Raw genomic sequence first — 21,831 nt, 5'->3', positions numbered from 1 at the left:
TTGAGGAGGGAACAGCCCCTTTTATATATGGATTAATTTCTGTTCGTTTTACGTTTTAGTATCGCTCCTCACTTTCAGTTAAAAACAATTGTTTTTTATTTAATTTCTGAACGTTTTTGAATTAATACATGTTTTGATTTTGGCTCTTCTAACATGCATAATTAAAACGAAATTTACAAATTAATTTTTTTTTGGCTAAATGGCTTTCTCATAGTTTTGATCAGACGATTTTGATAAAAAAAAGAGCGCGGGAGGAGGCCTAGTTGCCGTCCAGTTTTTTGGCTACTTAAAAGGCAACTAGAACTTTTGATTTTTTACAAACGTTTATATTAGTAAAAATATATACATAACTTACGAACCGACTACGCAACGAACTTCTATATTCGTACGTTTTTATTGTGTATATGAGGGGGTTCGCCCCCTCGTCAATACCTTGTCTTTACACTAAAGCTTAAATTTTGTCCCAATTCCTTAAGAATGATCCTTGAATCACAAAGGCCACATAATAAATAGTTGAAATTACTAAAAATACTTTAGCGTAAAGAGCGGGTATTAGGAGGAGGTGAACCCTATATTCGTAACAATTTCTGTTCGTTTTAAGCTTTAATGCTGCTCCTTACTTTCAGTTGAAAAAACTTTTTCATATTCATTCTTTATGGAAAGTCTCTTCCCTCATGACAAATTCCCCCATGGAAAGATCCCTCCACATAACCCCTCCCCTCAACTCCTCCTACCCCTTCAAAAAAACCTGGAAACGTCTGTACACTTCCCAATAACCATTACTATACGTAAACACTGATCAAAATATGTAACTTGCAGCCCCTCCCACAGGGACTCTGAGGGAGTAAGTAGTCCCCAAAAACATAGTTATTAGGTTTTTCGCCTATGCTGAATAAAATGGGTATCTCAGATTTTTGATCCGGTGACTTCGGGAAAAAATGAGCGTGGGAGGGGGCCTAGGTGCCCTCCAATTTTTTTGGTCACTTAAAAAGGACACTAGATCTTTTAATTTCCATTATAATGAGCCCACTTACCACATTCTAGGACCACTGGGTCGGTACGATCGCCCATGGGGAAAAAAAAAAAATAAAAAAATAAACATGCATCCGTGATCTGTCTTCTGGCAAAAAATACAAAATTCCACATTTTTGTAGAAAGGGGCTTTTAACTTTTACAGTAGGGTTTTCTGATATGCTGAATCTGATGGTATGATTTTCGTTAAGATTCCATGACTTTTAAGCCGTGTTTACCCCTATTTTCTTAAATAAGGCAAATTTTCTCAGGCTCGTAACTTATGATTGATAAGACTAAACTTGATGAAACTTATATATTTAAAATCAGCGTTTTTATGCAATTCTCTTGATGTAAAAATTGGTATTAAAATTCCGTTTTTAAGAGCTTCGGTTACTATTGAGCTGGGTCGCTCCTTACTACAGTTCGTTACCACGAACTGTTTGATATGATCAAAGCTAAATGTATATAGAATTTCGAGCCTTTCTACCTTTTTTTTTAGCCTAGATATTCGCCATTTAGGTTGCTTTAAACATTCTAAATACTAAAGTACGCTCATGGCTGGATTTTTGGGGTGGGGTCAAAAGAAGGCAAGCACCCCAGCGGAACGCCTGGGGTAGGTCAAAACAAGCAAAGATTGCAATATTTATGGTCAAATATTTTAATATTAATAGTGTTAATTGAGCAGCGGGGGATGCAAAGCATAAATTTGGCCCCCACCCCCTGAGAAAAAGCTCTGAGCTCTGATTACAACAAATGGCGCTGCTGCCTTTTACTTAGTAAGATTGAAAGGAACTACGATTCGAACACAAGATGATTTAGACCTAGTGTTCAAACTCAGCTGTAGCAACACGTTGCAGGGGTTGAAATGGGATTCCAGTGATGGGATTATGCAAAAGTGTCTCCATAACAATCCAAACAAGAACAAGAAGACGAAGACAAGATGGTCCCACAAACAACTTCTTATAATTTATTGGAGCCCTACTTGACGGTCATTAATCTAAACAAAAGCGTCAAAAAGTAATACAAAAAAAATTAATACAAATTAATAGTAATGACTTAATTTGAGCTCGGCACTACATAATCTTTAACAGAATTAAATTAGTTCCATATAACACATTATTAATCTGTTATCAAAATGATAGTGGAAAAAGGTTTAAGGACTATAATATTTACTAAGATTGGGGCCACACAAGGACTGTATGCATTACATAACAAACAAGCACGTATCGTATATAGTTTCTCATATTTCTGTGGTTTCAAACTTCAAAACCCGCTCCTTCCTTTAATTTTACAGTCTTGGCTAATACTCTAGCACGTTTAGCACTCATCTACCTTTTCGTGTAGCAAGAATATAGGATTTGGTACAGATAGCCTAGATCTTTGGAAGGGAGATAGGGTTTGTCCCAAAGGCAACAATGTCAATTCATGAAAGTGTTGGGGGGAGGGAGTATTTTTAAAATAATGTGGGGCATTTTTTTTCAATTTCATCAATGAAAATACAAAAAAAAAGAATAATTGTCAATGAAATCCCCCACGAAGTATTTTTTAAATCTAAGATGCGAGGGGTGAACCCACCTTCTCCCATACCAATTGACACCACTGTCTAAAGTGAGGGGAGGTCTAATAGTTCATTAGAATCACCACCTGGGTAGGGAAGACCTATTCTAACGCGTCCAAAAATTTTCAACATTTGATGTTATCATTTGCTATGACTTTTTTAAGGAGGTGACGATACATCTTGATAGATCTTGGGTAGAGACGACAGATCTTGGATAGAGAGGATAGATATTGGATAGAGAGTGTAGATCTTGATAGATCTTGAAAGATTCCCACCCGATCCCCATGTCTGAAGAGAAGGTTTGTGATTTTTGGAAGTTTCTCAAAAGCTTGGAAAATTAGCTACTGCATATTCAATATATTTGCTTCGTGTATAGCATCAAATATACTATTTATTTTACTAGAACATAAAGAAAACTTACATCAAATCTATGCAGTGTTGCCAAAGATGATTGATCAAATTCACACAGCCAATCAGCACCTGGGTTAGCAGATGACTCGACGCGCACTGAAAGTGATGAGATTTCCCGCAGTCTTGCATGGTATGCAAACTCAGCCAAAGCCTCCATAGCTATGATTGTGTCCTAAATTAAAAACTATCTATTAGCACGGACACTTAAATTAACACGGATATTTAACGGACATTAATTCGACAGCTATGTTACACATTTGATTTTTATCCTTAGCATTAATAAACGCTTGAGACCACGGGAATCGAAACCGAAAAAGAGCTGAGAGACACATATACGATTCGGAGGAACCAAGTGAAGATTCTGGTGTTGCATAAAATTGACAATGTTTGCTACCGGCATTATGGGGAATGCCTAAAGGAGATATACTGTATAATATATAAATTATATTATGGTAGAGGAATAACTGTATAATTTTCTCTCAAGTTAAAGAAAAAGAGCTGCTCACCCCTCCATATGGAGGAAATAGTTTCAGTTTAAGGAAAGACAAACATTGCAATATTTTTGCGTTCTTTGCAATATCTTTTAAACCAGGGGGGTAGGGGCTTTGATCCCCCCCCTCCCCAATGTTTTTCCGTCTTATACAAATGCAAAAAAATGCATATAAGTAAATTTTTGATGTGCTTTTAAAGTTTTTTCTTTGGACCCACACCCCCTCCCTCCGAACAAAAATCCTGGATGTGGCTCACTCATAAGATTTATTTATACATGTGATATTGCCTTTTTCAATATTTACTCTTGGTCGGCGCTTCTTACGGACAGGGAAATTAAATTAATGGTAAATAAAAACATGTTTAGTATTTACTTAATATCTATAAAAATAAACATAAAAAAATCACGTTAAAAATTAAACCTCAAAATAAATTAAACAACCCAAAAAAGCCCTTCTGAATGATCAGTATGCCTATTTTCCATCACAGTTACCATTGTACGTTGCTTGCATTGTCAGGTAGAGACTCTAGAGGCTTTTTATAGAGTCCTGAAGGTTGGAGGATCCCGGGTTGGAAAACCCTATCCTAAATTAACATGGTTTGCTCAGCATCAATACATTTTCGCCCAATATTAGACAACTTGCCACACGTATCTTCCAACTTTTTCAACTAACCTAAGCTTTGATACCAAGATCAAAGAGATAATCAAAAAAGGGTAAAACAGTTGAGGCAATTTGGGACTAAATTGCGTCTTTTCAGGCGTTAAAGGATATCCGCAATTGATATTAATTTAATTATATATCTATAGTTTTGTCAAGTTAAACATATACTTTCCAAGTTTTTAGAGCTCAAGCAAATAAGTACAAATCACTTAGCTTATCTTTATTGCAAAATAAAAAGAATTAAAAAAGATATAATAGAAATAAAACAAAATAAATTAGAAATAAAAAGATAGAAATAAAACAAAATAAAAAAGAAATAGGAGTTTTTCTTCATTCTAATGTTTTCTGTAAAGCATGCTGTTTTATAGGTAGCCTATAGCTGTGGCTTGCACCTCGACAATATACTTATATGACTACATTCATTAGGTTCATATCTGTTCAATCGTTGAGCCAACTGAGATACTACTTAGACTTTTCTTAGATTATGATCTAAACTTGTTGAAAAAAAGAATTCTTATTTTCGCATGTTTTTGAAACTTTCAAAAATATGCTGAAGGATTCAATACCTTCAGCCGGGAGTGTAGTTTTCAATCTTAAATTGTAGTTTTCAATTTTAAAACAAGAGGAAAAAATGAAAAAATGTTGAGTTAAAAATCAAAAGCCTTAGGACTTCATACTTATAAAATACTAAAAACTTACTTAGGGAGTAATTTCTTGAGTGTCTTCTGTCATTAGGTTTAATACTAAACATAACTCATAAGCTTTTGATTAATTCGACAAGAATTGAATTTGTATCTTAAATTATTACCTTTTCTCTAGAACAACGGCTAAATTGAAAATTCGTTCAGCGAAAAATTTCTTCTATTTAGAGAGTAATATTTTAGAATTGAGACAAAAAGAATTGAGTTAGTTTTAAATCCTTACCAAAAATGAAATTGAAATGTAAGTATTTACAAGATGAACCGGGAATATTGATTAAGAAAAATGACAAGAGTTTTTGGGGAAAAACATTAAGCACTCAAGCTCAGGGTGGTGCTAAGAGTGAATTGGAATACTATTGTGTTAACTACTTACGACTGTTGATGCAAATCCTTCGTCATGCATTCGCATAGTGTTTAACCAAGAAGTTATTCTTTCCTCAATGGTTTCAATGCCATCTCTTGTTAAATAAACAAGTAAAGCGTAAGATGTCGCTTCAATAGCATGTGAGGATGCATTTGCTGGTCCCTTCGGTTGTATAAATGGTCTTTGATTCTCGTAAACTACTTTATTTTGGTCAACAGGATACCGAGACCAGTAGATAAAATTACCTAAAATTAGAAACAGACATAAGATAAGAAATTGCAAAAGTGATAATAATAGACAAAGGGCCTAACTAAGAATTGCTTCCACACGGTAGAATTGAACGATAACTTAAAAATAAGAAGGTGATCATGTTCAAAATATGCATTTCTGCAATAATAGGGTAGGTGAGTTTCAATGGAAGGGTCATATAAACTTATCCCATTTCGACGGAAACACCAAATACATATTGCCTGAAATTAAAAATAGCGAAAATATATAAATAAGAATAAGATGAATTCAAAATGGGCAAAGGGCTAAACTAAAAAATTGTTGTCATAGCATATTTAAAAAGACATCTTGCCAAAATGATTCTATGACTACAATTTTGCAAGGAAGAAGATGAAGAGGATAAGAATAAGGCTATCTTGTCTAAAATTCGAATCTCACCGGTATGGGGTATATTTCAGTGGAAGAACTTGGACAAAACTATGCCATTTCATTTCAACAGGACACTCAAAGATGAAATTAACTGACAACTAAAAAAGCAGCGAAAAGATAAAAATTAGAAGGAATTGCTACGTTGCACTAAGAGGATAAAAAGAATATGATTGTAATTATAATCCAAAATCATACATCTTCGGCGGGGGTAAATCTCAACAGAAGAACCAAAATAAATCATTCTTACTGTTTCAAGAGAAGAATTAAAGCAAAAAAAAAAACAACTAAAATTGAAGACTGAAAAGAAACGTAAATCGCAAAAGGATGACAATACATAGAAAAAGAACGAATTACAAACCCCTCGTGCATGACAAAATCAAACTGTAATTTAAAAGAAGAAGGTGGTATTAGCTAATATCTACAGTTTTACGCTGCTGAGGATGTAGATTTTGATTCTGCACAGTAGGGACGAGAAATTCAATTCTGCGCGCGGTCTTCTTTTTGGTCCTTTTAGTTCTTAACTTACCAAAAATATATTTCTTTCGTTTTTCTTCAGTTAAGGGGGAGGGAGTACGTTTCAAGCCAGGTGACTAGTTCGGATATTCCTAATAATACCGTTAAATAGAATAAAAGTAATAAGCTAAATTTGTTTTTTTTTATCCATTATACGATTAAAATTTTTGAAAACTTATTAAATATTCTTTGAACAATGCCAAAAGAGAAAAGAATTAAAAAAATCATAAAACATTGAAAATTATACAAAATAATATTTAAGAATATTGATGTTCTAAGTAGTACTTTTTCTGAAGGGATAAACTAGGAGTGAATTTAATATATCGACATCCAATAACCAAATCTAAGATCACTAATCATTGAAAGTGATGACATAGCATTGAGAAACAGAAGAACGTAAATATTGATCAAGTTCGTTATGACTTTCAATAGTTAATAGACACATATATTTTAAATAAAACGTACCCTGTGACAAAAAATGAGCAATAAATGCCGAAAACACAACAGGAACCTTCCAAATCTGTCAAATTGCTCAAATTACGTTTGCTTTGAGCTAATTTTTAACTTTTTCCTAGCTGCTGTGCTAACAAAAGTTTTAGGATACTAAGGTTCTAAGTAGTACTTTTTCCTAAAGGAGTAACTAGGAGTGAATTTAATATACAGACATCCAGCGACCATACCTGAGATTACTAATCATCGAAAGTTATGACATAGCATTGGGAAACAGAAGAACGAAATATTGATCAAGTACGTTATAACTTTCAATATTTAGTAAACACATATTTTTCCCAGAAAAGATAAAGACCCATCAATTATAAAATTCCTAATAGATATAATATACTCTCATATTTTATTAAAATTAAAGAGTACCCCAGCGGTAACTTAAGCACAAATGGTTCTAGGTTCTTTAGTTTTTCCTTGGGTTCCTTGACAGCCAGATGTAACGTCACTGAATGGAAAGACATTTTTAGTCAATATTCAGTTCGCTTTTGTTTTGAACTAGAATTGAAAAATTAGATTTCTAGCTGGCAAAAGTTAATAATTAAAAGAAAATCCTGTTGCTGCAAGGAACTATCTTCAATATTTTCTTTGATACTGCGGCGGTATAACAAGGGTAGGATTTTTCTATGACAAGGGTTTTGCTAAGAAAAAATATTTTCTAGTTTTAAGTAAAGAATACCCTGTAAGTCATTTCTTCTAAATATTACCCTTTCGACAATTTCCTTAACCAAATTCACAATACCAAACTAATACCTATTGTTTGATGATAACCGGTAACCTTTTGCATTTTTTTTTGTACAAATGACAGAGCCTCATTTTTCTTAATAATCAACCTTCACGGAAGGTTGTTCATCATAATAGGTAAAGTGATGTGTTTTTGATATAACTTACGCCATCAAGTTTCCTTGCTTAAGCAATTACTTTTAGGGACTTCGCAAAAAAAAAGAAAAAAAAAAATACCTTCTTCAATTTTCTTGGAGTCCAATATTGCAAAAGCTGCCTCAGTTTGTGATGATGAAGATAAGGTAAAGACATAGGTTACAATGGCCAAGGCTAAGGGATCTTCTGATTTATAGAAGTTTCGCTCCAAATAACTAAAAGAATATACAGTACAAGGCATAGCAAAAAAAAAAACAACACAGAAGAAAGAAATCAACAGCCATGGGCTGAAGATGAGTTAAAATCTATTGTTTCTGCACTTACAAAGCAAACGCATATATTTTGCTTTTTGTTCAACTCGAAATTGTAGCAAGAAGATATTTCAGAAGAAAATTGCTGCCAAGTTTTAAAAATAAAAGGTGGGTTAGTATATCTACTGCGCTTTGGCCTCTACGCCTAATTAATATAAAAGCACTTTCGTGAAAAAGGAATAATCGCTTACGATTTTTTAGCGTGTCGCTATATAGTTTCAATCCAATTCTATTTTCCAATTATCTGAGTGATTCTGATATGAGCTTTTCAGATTTATTTTATTCAGTTTTTTTTATCGTTAAACAATGTCTATAATGTAAAATATCGTTAAATATAATACTACAACAATATTAACTATCGTAATTGTTAAAATAATGTTTTTAATCACATCAATACTAATGGTATTCGCGCACATTTCGTGTTTGAACCCTAAATTTCAATGCATAGCCTGGATATATTAGGCAGGAAAAATCAAGAAAATCTCCCAAAACGTCTTAATCTCCAAACTAATCTTTAGTGAACCATAAACTAATAGCGTCACTAAGTTTTGGTACATTCTAAATAAAATTAACGATTCAAACAATGGAGAGGGCACCAGGTAGTTTTCTTCATCTATAGTACATAGTACACTAAAAAAACTAAATAGTTTTCAGTCAAGGAAATAGGATTCCCTGTTCATAAAATATACTGCATAGAAGAAAGAAATCAACTGATTTTGGCAAAAAAGAGATATTAATCTATAGAATCTATATTCAAAGGACACATATGCGTATAACCCTTTTTAATCAACTCGAGCCCTTCAAAATAAATAGTGTCTTTTGTATTTTACTGAAAACCGAAGGAATCACTTCAAAATGGAAGTTTTGTTTAGCCAATTGGTTTTTGAAAATAATAAATTTAAGAGCAATAAAACAATCACGACGATAACATTCAAAATAAGGATAGACTAAACCATTTGTCAAAATAGTTTTAAATCAAGATTCTCTGATATTGTGACATACTGCAAAAAAGAAATTAATTAATAAATATAAGCAAAATAGGACGGCCAAAATCTATTGAATGCACCGAACGCTTCAAAATTCTAGGCTTTTTATTCAACTCTAAAAATGTAGCTAATTTTCAAAAACCAACCATCCGGGTAGTTTGCAAAAAAACTAAAAAATTAGCGTAGTATATGAAAGATATGATAAATTGTTGGAACAATCGTAAAAATATGAGCAGTTTGAAGAGTTGGGCACGATTATGAAGTCCACCCGCTGCGTGCGTGCCTTATTATAAGATTAAATAAAAAAAAACAAGTTCTTTTAACTGAAAGTAAGGAGCGATATTAAAACTTAAAACGAACAGAAATTACTCCGTATATGAAGGTGGCTTTTCTTCCTCAAAGCCTCGCTCTTTACGCTAAAGTTTGACTCTTTCTCTTAACTCTACTTTTCAAAACAGTTAAAAACTTTAGCGTAAAGAGCAGGGCGTTGAGCAGGAAAAGCCACTTTCATATACTGAGTAATTTCTGTTCGTTTTAAGTTTTAATGTCGCTCCTTTCTTTCAGTTAAAAAAACTTATTTTTTTTTAATTTAATTTCTGAACGTTTTTGAATTAATGCATGTTTTGGTTTTGGCTCTCCGCACATAAATAATTAAAATGAAATTTGCATATTAATTTTTTGGGCGAAATGGCTTTCCTATAGTTTTAATCGGAAGATTTTGAAAAAAAGGAGCGGGGGAGGAGGCCTAGTTGCCCTCCAATTTTTTGATAACTTAAAAAGGCAACTATAACTTTTAATTTTTTACAAACGTTTTCATTAGTAAAAAATATACATAACTTGCAAATTACTTCAAACTAATTCTAGTTCAAACAAAACTTGCAAAGTTCTAAAGAGGGGTTCTCTGATACGCTGAATGCGATGGTGTGATTTTTGTTTGATTCTTATGACTTTTAGGGGGTATTTCCCCCTATTTTCTAAAATAAGGCAAATCTTCCCCGGGTCGTAACTTTTGATGGATAAGACTAAACTTGATGAAACTTATATATTTAAAATCAGCATTAAAATTTGATTCTTTTGATGTAATTATTGGTACCTAATTCCAGTTTTTAGAGTTTCAGTTACTATTGAGCCGGGTTGCTCCTTACTACAGTTTGTAACCACAAACTGTTTGATATACCAACTGATAAAGCTATCAGAAAAATGTTAATTAGTCTATTGCATTTGAAACTCTCCTAAAACTTTAAAATAAATCGCGCACGAGTAGGATTGAGGGAGGGGGCCCCTAAAATAGCTATAACCGAGAAAATTGTTAGTAAAATATATCAAAGTATTTAAGCCCAAAGTATTTCTCCTCTCTATTAACGGCCCAACGAAATATTTCTCCTTTTGAACACAAAAACAAGCTCTGTTAACCTCCCTACAAAAACTTTCAATAGATTGTCAAGGAGGCACACTCGTGCCTCTATAAAGAGGCGACACACGACAATGTTAAGCGATCTTCGGTTCCAGTGGTCGCAGACGGATGGGGAGGGATGCATTTCGTAGCCCGAGCTCCAACTAAGAAAACTGCAAAATTTCATCCCCCTCCAACTTTTTCTTCATGGGGAAAATCTGGCCGAAAGTTTCGACCTGTCAACCCAAGCCTCCCTTTAACGTTATCCGATCGGGCTGAAATTCACAAGTTAAGGTCCCCTAGGGCCCAGGAGCTTATCCGCGAAATTTCAGCTTGATCCGATAACTCCTTCCCTGTTTTCCAGAAACCACGCATAGCCACTTAAAATTCATTTACTTTTTTTTTCTAGACGCCTACAGGTCACATCCGACATCGGATCTGGGTGTACGAAGACTCATTCGATGCGGAATTCTCCGAGTAAGTGCCCATGAAAGTTTCGTAGGAAAATCTTAACCCCCCGAAAGTTTCGACCCTCCAACCCCCCACCCCTTTTAACGTTGTCCGATCGGGCTGAAATTCACAAGTTAAGGTCCCCTACGGCCCAGGAGCTTATCCGCGAAATTTCAGCTTGATCCGATAACTCCTTCCCTGTTTTCCAGAAACCACCCATTAGCTATGATTTCTCTCCATAAGAGCCCATGTTAATTTGAAATTTTTAAAAGCTATTGCGAAGTTATGTTTACACACATGCAAGTTATTAGCTCAGTTGGTAGAGCGTAAGATTTTTAATCCTCGGGTCAAGGGTTCGTATCCCTTACGGGCGGTTTTTTTTCACAACATCAAAAAAATTTTGATAACACCTGGACAGCTTATCATTTGAGAGATAACAGAATATTAGCTTCTTATGAGCAAAAGAAACATTTCGGTCATTCTATCTATTTTTTTTCTATTTTATACAATGATTTAAAAGCGGGGGGGAGGGGGGGGGTTCCTCTCCTAATTCCTGTACGAGGAGTACTCCTGTACGAGGAGTACAGGAATTATTAAATTACATCCACCATGGATTGTAGAAAAACGTACAGAAATAATATGAAAAAAACTTCGTTTTCTTAAAGAGTTAAAGAGGCTGCGTCCCAAAGTCGAACCTTAAAACGTACAGGAATTAGAAGAGGCAGTTGGGGGGCTGGCGCCCCCCAAACCCCCAGCTTTTAAAGACTCTTTTGTACAGTTTTTTTTTTTTTTTTGCTAACCCCCCGCTCTTGGCTTCGGAAAGGCCCTCTTTTAATTAACAAAAAATTGAAATGCATGAATAATGGAATAACTTCGAAAAATGTTAAACACAAGAGGACAGGAGAACCATTGCGCCGAAACTAGTAATTAGTAACAATGAAGTCCCCCCACAAAAACTGATCGGTCAGTACTGATCAGTTGAACATTTGATGTTGGTAAAAACTAGCGTGCATCTAACTTACGACACTATAACTGTATAAGGATTCTCCTGTCATGACCTTTCAACTTTTTGTTCTTCAATATTTATTTGAGAGCTAATAAACCTTTGGTTTAATTAGATTATTGGAATCAAAGATTTTTTTAAACTTTAATGTTGTCTTTCAAATGAAGCATATTGGAATCTTTCTTGCTTTTTTTTCTGCTGAAACCAAAATACATTCAGCATCATTTCTGCTCATCATCCACTATTTTTCATAAACGCCAATTGTTGACTATTGCAGTCAGTCATTTATTTGGCTTGTTATTTTATTTGGCTTAAAAATTACAATTGCGAAAGATGGTGGTTCTATGTGCATAATTTTATTCGTGGTACTATAGATCATTAGATAATATGCGCCTAGCCTCTGCAATTTGGTAACTACTAGCTCTATGGGTAGTTGGCGCATGCGACAGGAAAGAATTCTCAAAAGGGCAAAACAATTCACTAGATAGCGGTCAATGTCTATAGGTTTGGAAATAAGCAACGTTGAAAAGCTTGGGGGGCTACCAGGGCTAACAGCCCACCTAAAGCTGATCAAGAGCCACGAATAAAAAAATTTTATTCTTCACAAAATCCGAGGACTTATCAGAAACTTTGGAATTTTTTTTTAAACCTAACATAAGATTTCTGAAGCTGTTTACGGTAGAGTTTGTTTTTGAATTACTTAGCCACGTGCTATTTATGAATATTTTTCCACAATAAATTGGTTTATTAGCATAAAAGTTTTAGGAATTTGCTAGAAAAAATGTAATCTTTAAGATATACCCTTTCGTTCTGGTCACTAAGACGTTTTTAGTAGACAGAATTAAATGACAATTGAATAGTAATAGCAGCTTTTTACTATGAATGCTAACAAATTTATTAACGCTAAATATTGGTATTTCTTCACAATAAACCGATTAGTAAAATCTTGAATTGTCAAAATTTCTAGAGAATTAAAATTTTAATTTATACCCTTTCAATTCTGTTACTATTTTTTAAGCGCATACAGGTGTATGTTGCACATTCCAAAAGGGGTTTGAAGAATACAGGTGTATGCTGAAGAATACAGGTATATTCTTCATATATACAGGGGTTTGAATGCATACAGGGTTTGAAGAATACAGGTGTATGTTGTCTATTACAAAAGGGGCTTGAAGGATACAGGGGTTTGAAGAATACAGGTGTATGGTGAAGAATACAGGTGTATTCTTCATATATACAGGGGTTTGAATACATACAGGGTTTGAAGAATACAGGTGTATTTCTCATATATACAGGGGTTTGAATACATACAGGGTTTGAAGAATACAGGTGTATGTTGTCTATTACAAAAGGGGCTTGAAGGATACAGGGGCTTGAAAAATACAGGCGTATGGTGAAGAATACAGGTGCATTCTTCATATATACAGGGGTTTGAATACATACAGGGTTTGAAGAATACAGGTGTATTTCTCATATATACAGGGGTTTGAATACATACAGGATTTGAAGAATACAGGTATATGTTGTCTATTACAAAAGGGGCTTGAAGGATACAGGGGTTTGAAGAATACAGGTGTATGGTGAAAAAATGATGGTTTATTCTCCATATATACAGGGGTTTGAATACATTCAGGGTTTAAAGAATACAGGGGTTTGAAGAATACAGGTGTATATTGTACACTACAAAAGGGGCTTGAAGAATACAGGGGATTGAAGAATACATGTGTATGTTGCACATTACAAAAGGGGTTTGAAGTGTCTAGAGAAGGCCACTCTAAACACTGCAGCTAGAGACAAACCCACAAGAAGAGACTCAGAATCACAAAGGTCCTTTTTTTGAAAAAGTGTCACATACGCTCTTTCTTTTTGGGCAAAACAATATCGTAACGTATAATTTTATTTTTCATTTACCTGACTGCTCTTTCCTTGACAACACTGAACAAAGTTCTATTATCTCCTCCTGATTCGAGTCCTGCAAAATGTAGTGCTTGCGCAACATGAGATGTTAGGATCAAAATTCCACTTGCCTCATCCTCCTGAAAAAGCATCAACCAATTAATAAATTGTTTTCATAAGAACAAGCAGCACTAACCAACTCAGCTATTAGGCATAATACGCAAGGCGATTAGCATACTCATAAAGAAGGATAAGCCAATCAGTATATTTCTCGTATAGGTAGTTGAGACACATTAGCCATAAAGCGGAAGCCAATTAAGATTCACCTAAAAAGCCTGAGCCAATAAAATGTTTTTGCAAAATCAATGCAGTGAAGCTTTGATGGCAAAACGACTCCAGAGTAACTATTCTAACTTCGAACAAAAATTTCACGCAAAAATGCTCAGCTGTTTGAACAGGCATTAAGAGTTCGATCACAATAACATAGGTTAGTCGAGTAGTTGACCCAGTTTATGACGTCCAGCGACTCTACACTGTGATGGCTGATGTTATTAACGAAGCTACTTAGCCAACTCCTTCTGAGCTGAGCTGATGAGCTATGCACTGTCCTTTTTGCAGGCTTTAAAAAGGTATTGCGCATATTCGGTTGATTAGTTAGCCTAGGGCTAATTTTGACCAATGAAATGGCTTTTGAGAAAGGCAGCAGTAATTCCACAGAAAAATAGGTCAAAAGTAGCTTAGTCCCATGCAAAAGTACCATATGATAATTCAAAAAGTAAGTGAGTAAGTAAGTAAGTAGTAAGTAAGCAATACGGCACTAGACCCTTAAGATCCAAACCAGTGGTGCTGATTTCTTTTTCATGGCCTTTCAGCCAGGAAGTGAAATGGGGAGCTGGGGGCCAACCATCCTGTGCTTTCACACACCCTTCCTGCTTACCTTCCCCATATTTCTCCAGGTACCAATTATAGTTTGGTCGACTCTGGCTGAGCTTACAGAGTCACTCCACTGAACCACGTCCCAAACTAAATAACTGGTCACAACTGGGATTGAGGCCGTGCCCATTGGACAAAGAATTCTCACACCATAGAACATGCGACCATAGAACAACGGACTGACCACTTCCCAATCCAACAAAAGTAAAGAAAGGTAGAAATATCGAATCCCCGAAAAAATTAAAAGAGAGAAAAAACCAGCGATGAAATAAATTTGGAACGTTGAAAAAAAATTTAATGTCTAAAGTTACACAACACTGATAAACACAACAAAAGACGAAAAGTATTAAATTCTTTCCAAGTAAAGATTCGGTGATTGTTTCAAATTATAATGAAATACATACGTAAATTAAGTTCAACAATTGAAAATGCACAACACTTTGCGCATAATGCAGGGTTGTTGCTAACAAAATGTTTGGGGAGGGGGGGATCAAGAGATTTTACTGACTGGCTGGTTATTTTTACTGAACTTTTTGTCAATAATAAGCGTAATGTCCGATTCGAGTACAATACGTAGAATTACTGCACGAGTCACTAAAACCGATGCATTTACTGACCGAGATTCAGATTTCGGTGTATATCATGTCACTATTTTAATGCTTTTTATTTAATGAAATGGAAAATTGTGGCGACATCTATAAACTGACGGCAGGAGTCGGTAAAACTGTTACGTTTACCGACCAAGTTCAAACTTTATGTAGATGATTTGTCAGTATTTTTATGGTCTTTATTTAACCGAAGAAAGAATTTTAGCGGCGTCAGAAAAATCATGGCACTTCGTTTCACGATTTTACCGCCTTTTTTTTACCGAGTGACCAAAAAATTGAAGGGGGGCGTCCCTCCCCCCAGCCCCTCATACATGACGTTCTTGGAATAATTACTCACTAAAGGTTATTCTGAGTCTAAATTTGATAATTTTTCATTCGGTCATAATTGGGTAACTATCCCAACGATAAGAAAATTTTAAGAAAATAAGAATTTTCTTATGGTATTTCTATAGTTTTGGACATTTCTATGTTTTGGGCTCTAATTTTCAAAAGAACGGACAAAAATTTTGGTAGAGTAATTGTAGGACTAGAAATTGTAAACAACAAATGAGGGAGGCGAAATAAATTTCATAATTCTTAGAAAACATTCGAAAGTTCACAGACATTTCTATAGTTTTTAATTCAAACATCTTGGACAGAATCTATGATCTTTTTAGATGGATTTTCAACTGGTTTGATGTCTTACATAAGACAATATTGTTTTTTTCAAGTTTTGAATTTGTTCTTTATTTCTCAAATGAAAACTTTGCTTTCAAAGATTCAGCTTCTTTTGGTTTTTTAATTGTCACACTGTGCTTTATTACATTTATACTGGAGTCATAGGTGAGTCAAATATCCACCATTTCCGATATTTACTACTTAGAGTCATTCTGCATAATTTAACCATTCAGATCATTCCATATGGGATCGTAGCTGCCACAATATGATTAAAAGGAAATTATCAATTATAACTATCATCTAGATAACTTTTTTTTCAGTAGAAAAAAAGTAAAAGAAAAACTTACATTTCTAAACAGCTTTCCATCAGAAATGTCGTCTGGAATAAAAGATCCATCTGGAGCTTGTTGTTCAGTCAACCACAAACATCCTTGTGTCAGTAGCTCACGATCAATTGTAAGAAAATTTTCCCATTCTTGAAATTGTGCTTGGCCTAGAGTCTTTAAAATCCACGCAGTTGCCCTAGTAAGTAATTAATAATAGAAATTAAGTTATTAAATTAAATGAGCAGATCACTTTCTAGAAAGTTTGATTCTAGGTCAATTTATCGATTAAACATTTACTATTTTAAAAGGTAGAGTCCATCTGGCGCTTGTTGTTCAGTCAACCACAAACATCCTTGTGTCAGTAGCTCACGATCAATTGTAAGAAAATTTTCCCATTCTTGAAATTGTGCTTGGCCTAGAGTCTTTAAAATCCACGCAGTTGCCCTAGTAAGTAATTAATAATAGAATTAAGTTATTAAATTAAACGAGGAGATCACTTTCTAGAAAGTTTGATTCTAGGTCAATTTATTGATTAAACATTTACTATTTTAAATGGTAGAGTCACATTGATCAATTTAGACTAGTGTTATTTCCTTGTTATCTTTTTGGTTGTTAAAATAGGCAACCATAAACATCGTGTACATAGAAGCCTAAATCCTTGAAGGTTTTTCATGGTAATTATGCCATCATTTATAACCTAAAACTAAGGTCTTTGATTAACAGGCTACAATCCATTTTCCTGTATTTTTTTTTATTTTTGAGGCATTGAGAAATTCCATTTTTGTTTTTTTTCAAAGTATTATATTTTCTTTTTCCACTAAAGGAAATAGAAAATATAATGCAAATCTTTCCACCTTTCCAATTTTTCCAAACTTTCCCAGTTCTTTTTGAACTACCATGTTCTCAAATTTTCGCTTTCTCTGGAAAGTGCAAAACCTTGAAATGCAGTACAAAATTTGCGTGGACACCAAACTAATATTTCTATTGCTTTTTTTTAGTAATAACGAAATGGACGTAAGCTACCTACAGGCAGATAAATTCGTGGTTTTGAATTAAACTCTATACAGGTTAAAACATATATACACCAAACATTAAAATCTAAACGTATAACTTAGAATCCGTACACATCGAAGTATTCACGTAGTTTAAATTACAGCCTACTAGAATTCAAAGAAGAACTACTTTTATAAGTTACACATACTGAATATTTTGAAAACTAAAATTAACGCATGTACAAAATTACAATCTAGCTTTCACAAAACAGATGTCACAACACACTAAACAACTGCTGAAAATCTTACGTTTTGATAAGAACTGCTAAGAAAACTATTTTTGGTGTCAGGTCATACACGGACCTCATGACGATGAAGATTTGAAAGGTAGCATGCCGGATAATAGGTAAGTTATCTTGGTTTTAAATTTTAAGACTGCGTACCAGGACCACATCCAGGATTTCCGTTTAGAAGGGGGAAAGTGAGTGAGTGGTTTACCAAAAAAAAATCTGGCACGGGAGGGGGCTTATTAAACCTTGTCTAATTTTGCTTTTACAAAATTTGTAGATTGCTTTGCAAAATTTTCTAATTTTAAGACACTAATTGGCCATTTTATTCCCTTTTCTTTCAGTGGTGGATATTTCTTGGATTATAAGTGGGAGATGTGGTTTTTTTTTACAAGAAAAGAACAGATACATAAAATTGTTAAAACAGCCCATCAGTATCAAACTTTGCAACGTATTTTATTCTCTGTTTTTTCTTATGATTTCAAATGTTTTCTTATAAAATAAATTCAACATTTTAAAGTTAAAAAAAAAAATTGGTGTGAATTTTAGGTATGTAATAAAAATATTTACCATAAAGATGGAAGACCTGAGCGGTAATGAGAGTACCCTGGATCTCTCCAATAAAGAGCCAACTCAGCTAACGCCAAATTCATTTTCTGAAAAATTGGAATTTAAGTTTGAGATGTATAGAACTTAGAATTAGGTTTATTTAGAACTAAGACCTAAGAGTTGTCAGAAGTAGCTGTAGTTGTAATAATAAAAAATGCGATCTACATTCGATAGGAAGAGTCTCCTCACTGACAAGCAATGAGCTATTTTCACTAGACCGCTGTTTGTCAAGGCAGCACGGCAAACGTAAACAAGCGTGGCTGGTTGGGACTATTTAAAAGAGCGGACATTGTACATTGAGTACTTCAAGAATAGCTCATAACTGCCATTAGTTTAAATTGATTCCGAAGAGATTCCCCCTCTGAAAACCTATCTGCAGATTCTCAAATAGGAACTTCAAAAACTCCAAAAAAGTTTAGTAGTGTTATATCTGGCTATAAGTCTTAGACTTAGACTAATGGTCATTTAGACATACACTCTAACACAGAGGTAATTTACATAGTCTTTACAAAAATACAACAATAAAAACACACATAGAAATCCTATATTAAGTCTCCACTACTTTTTTTTACAGTTCCATAATACAGGGGATGAACGATTTTCAATATAAATTAAAAAAAAAAGTAAGGACAATATTAAAACTTAAAACGAACAGAAATCATTCTGTATGAGGGGGATTGCCCCATCCTCAGAACCTCACTCTTTGCGCTAAAGCTTTTTACTACTTTAAAAAGCTTATTATTATTCTGTTTAACAACCCTTATGTTTCAGAAGTGGTTCTTAAAGAGACGTGACAAAGAGTAAAGCGTTAGCGTCAATAGCGGGGTATTAAGAAGGTTCAGTCCCATTCGTTCGCGGAATAATTTCTGTTTGTTTTGAGTTTTAATGTTGCTTCTTACTTGAAGTTGAAAATTTTTTTTTTTTATTTAATTTCTCATCGTTGCTTAAATAATGTCAGGAGGTCCCCTTCCCCCGTGTAAAATTTCTCTTGGAAGGTTCTCCCAGAAACCTTCCTTCGCGCGGAAAACTTTCTCCATGGAAAATACTCCGTGTATTTTCCAATAATAGATACTACATGTGAGCAATGGGCAAATTGCTTAACTTAGTGCTTAGAACTTTTTCTCAAGAGACTATGGGTTGTAATTTTATTCCCAAGGCATATTTATTGGACTTTTCAACCATGCTAAAACAGATGGCTATCTCAAAATTTTGATCAGAAGAATTTAGGGAAATCTAAAGTAGGGTTCTTAGATATGCTGAATCTGATCGCGTGATTTTCAATAAGATCAATCAGGTGTTTGAGGTGTTTCCCTTTTCCGAAAATTGAGTACATTTTCTCAGGCCCATAACTTTTGATGAGTTACATTAAACTTGACGAACTTTATTTATTTTGAATCAGCATAAAAATTCATTTCGTTTTATGCATCTATTGTTATCAAAACTCATTAGAGTTTTGGTTGATATTGAGTCACATTGCTCCTTACTAACAGTTCGTTACCGCAAACTGTTTGAAACAAACAAAATCCTGCATGAGAGATGAGTAAGCCCAGCGCTCCTTTGTCAGTGTCAATTCACAGTTTGGCTGCAGATCGAGTGGCTATCGGTTTGAAACCAATAACCACTCAATCTGCAGCTGAACACTCAGCCACTGTGCTACGAGCTATACATCCTAATAACAAATACTATGTTTGAACAATTGTGGGTAAATTTAACAGCTTACAGTCCCTTCGCCAGGGGCTGCTGGGGTCATCTTATCCCCTAAGGCGTGGTTATTGGATCTTTCGACCATGCTGAACAAAACAGAAATCTCAAAATGTGGATCAGACAACTTTTGGGGAAAAAGTGGACATAATAGGGGGGCTAGTTGTCATCTAATCTTTTTGGTCACTTAAAAGAGCACTAGATCTTTTAATCTCCGTTTCAATGAGCCCTCTTGGCCGATTGATTCGGCACGATTACCCCTGGAAAATGACAAAAAAAAAAAAACCACATATCCATGATCTTTCTTCTAGCATTCTGTAGGGAAAATAAAAATTGAGCATTTTTGTAGATAGAAGCTTGAAATCTTTACAGTAGTGTTCTCTGATATGCTGAACCGATGGTGTGATTTTCATTGAAGTTCCTTGAATTTTAAAAGGTGTTTTCCCCTTTTTCAAACTCCGACAAATTTTCTCCGGGCTCACATCTTTTGATGGGTTGCACTAAACTTAATGAATCTTATATGTTTGGAGTCAGCACAGTAAGTCAATTCTTTTGATATATCTACTAATATAAAATTATATTTTTAAGAGTTTCAGTAGCTACTGTCGTAAGTAGCGTGTCGCTACTTACTTACACTTCCTTACCACGTACTGTTTGAAAGGAGCGACTAAATATTAGAGAATTTTATTTATGACTGAAGGCCAAACGAGTAAAGTAAAGTTAGCTATCCCCAGAACCACTTAGTTGCAAAAATGTCAAAATTAAATGTCATAAATTACCGCCTGTGTACATTTACCACGTCTACAATTACTAATAAGAGAAAATGCAACACATGACTAAATACAAAGTAAAACTGAATGAATTATAAAATTCTAGTGGAAAATTTGACATAAGCAAACTGGACTAGGAATAAAATCAACAAAAAGTACTTATATTAAAAAGAGGAAAGTAAATTCAAGTTCATAGGCTAAGTGAAAACGTGCCCCCCGGAAAATAATTTCATCACAGCCTGTCTCTCTTTCTTCATGGATTTCCCTATCTTACTCTCCTAATTACATATCATTAAAATTATAATTATTATGCTAATTATGGTAAATTATTTACTATCTATTAGTCATATTATCTAATCGTAAATTGGATTATATAATCTATTAATTCTTTAACAGAACAGAATATAGAAAAACTTAAATTTTTACCTCAAAACCTTGAAATAGCATATTGAAAAATCAAATTGTCTAGTGATTCGAAGATAGTGCAATGTCCACAAATTGTAGCCAAAAGCGTACATACATGATTCTATTCCACTGAGAATTCTTTTGAATGCCGTTGCTCCTGGTGACGGCAGCTCTTCAGGGATAGGCCCAATCACATCACCTAGAAGTAAGCTAAGCAGCTTAAAAATAACAGGTTGGACGAGACAACCAAAAAATTCTTTTTATAGCCCATAAATGTACTCGGTTTTTAGTAGCAAGACAACACCGCAAATGTCAGAGCATCTAGCTTTCATGGAAATTTTACCTTTGTCTATCTAACATTCCGTCGGAAGTAATTCATTTCCATTTTTTAGGATAAAAAAGAGAAAGAAAGAGAAAAAGGGAGAGAGAGAGAGAGAGAGAGAGAGAGAGAGAGAGAGAGAGAGAGGAGAGAGAGAGAAGAGAGAGAGGAGAGAGAGAAGAGAGAGAGAGAGAGAGAGAGAGGGAGAGAGAGAGAGAGAGAGAGAGAGAGAGAAGAGAGAGAGAGAGAGAGAGAGAGAGAGAGAGAGAGAGAGAGAGAGAGAGAGAGAGAGAGAGAGAGAGAGAGAGAGAGAGAGGAGAGAGAGAGAGAGAGAGAAGAGAGAGAGAGAGAGAGAGAGAAGCGAAACAGAGGTTACACCGAAAGGTACGCTAGAGACATTTCAGGGATAAGCTAGTACACTATAGACATGAATAGC

The 21,831-nt window shown here is 34.5% G+C and overlaps 1 protein-coding gene across 1 annotated transcript in view; it reads right to left on the bottom strand.

The window, feature by feature from the left end:
- Nucleotides 1-21,831, bottom strand: part of LOC136032560 (CD109 antigen-like) — a 211,190-nt gene that overhangs the window by 31,523 nt on the left and 157,836 nt on the right. Inside the window, exons 19-24 of the mRNA XM_065712830.1 lie at nucleotides 21,098-21,275; nucleotides 16,334-16,508; nucleotides 13,804-13,928; nucleotides 7,831-7,964; nucleotides 5,209-5,444; nucleotides 2,994-3,155 (exon numbers count right to left, since the gene is read on the bottom strand). Coding sequence (XP_065568902.1) covers nucleotides 2,994-3,155; nucleotides 5,209-5,444; nucleotides 7,831-7,964; nucleotides 13,804-13,928; nucleotides 16,334-16,508; nucleotides 21,098-21,275 — 1,010 coding nt within the window. The remainder of the gene's footprint in view (nucleotides 1-2,993; nucleotides 3,156-5,208; nucleotides 5,445-7,830; nucleotides 7,965-13,803; nucleotides 13,929-16,333; nucleotides 16,509-21,097; nucleotides 21,276-21,831) is intronic.

This window comes from Artemia franciscana, chromosome 11 (genome assembly GCF_032884065.1).
Source record: "Artemia franciscana chromosome 11, ASM3288406v1, whole genome shotgun sequence".
NCBI lineage: Eukaryota > Metazoa > Arthropoda > Branchiopoda > Anostraca > Artemiidae > Artemia > Artemia franciscana.
This window is presented reverse-complemented; position numbering and strand designations above follow the sequence as displayed.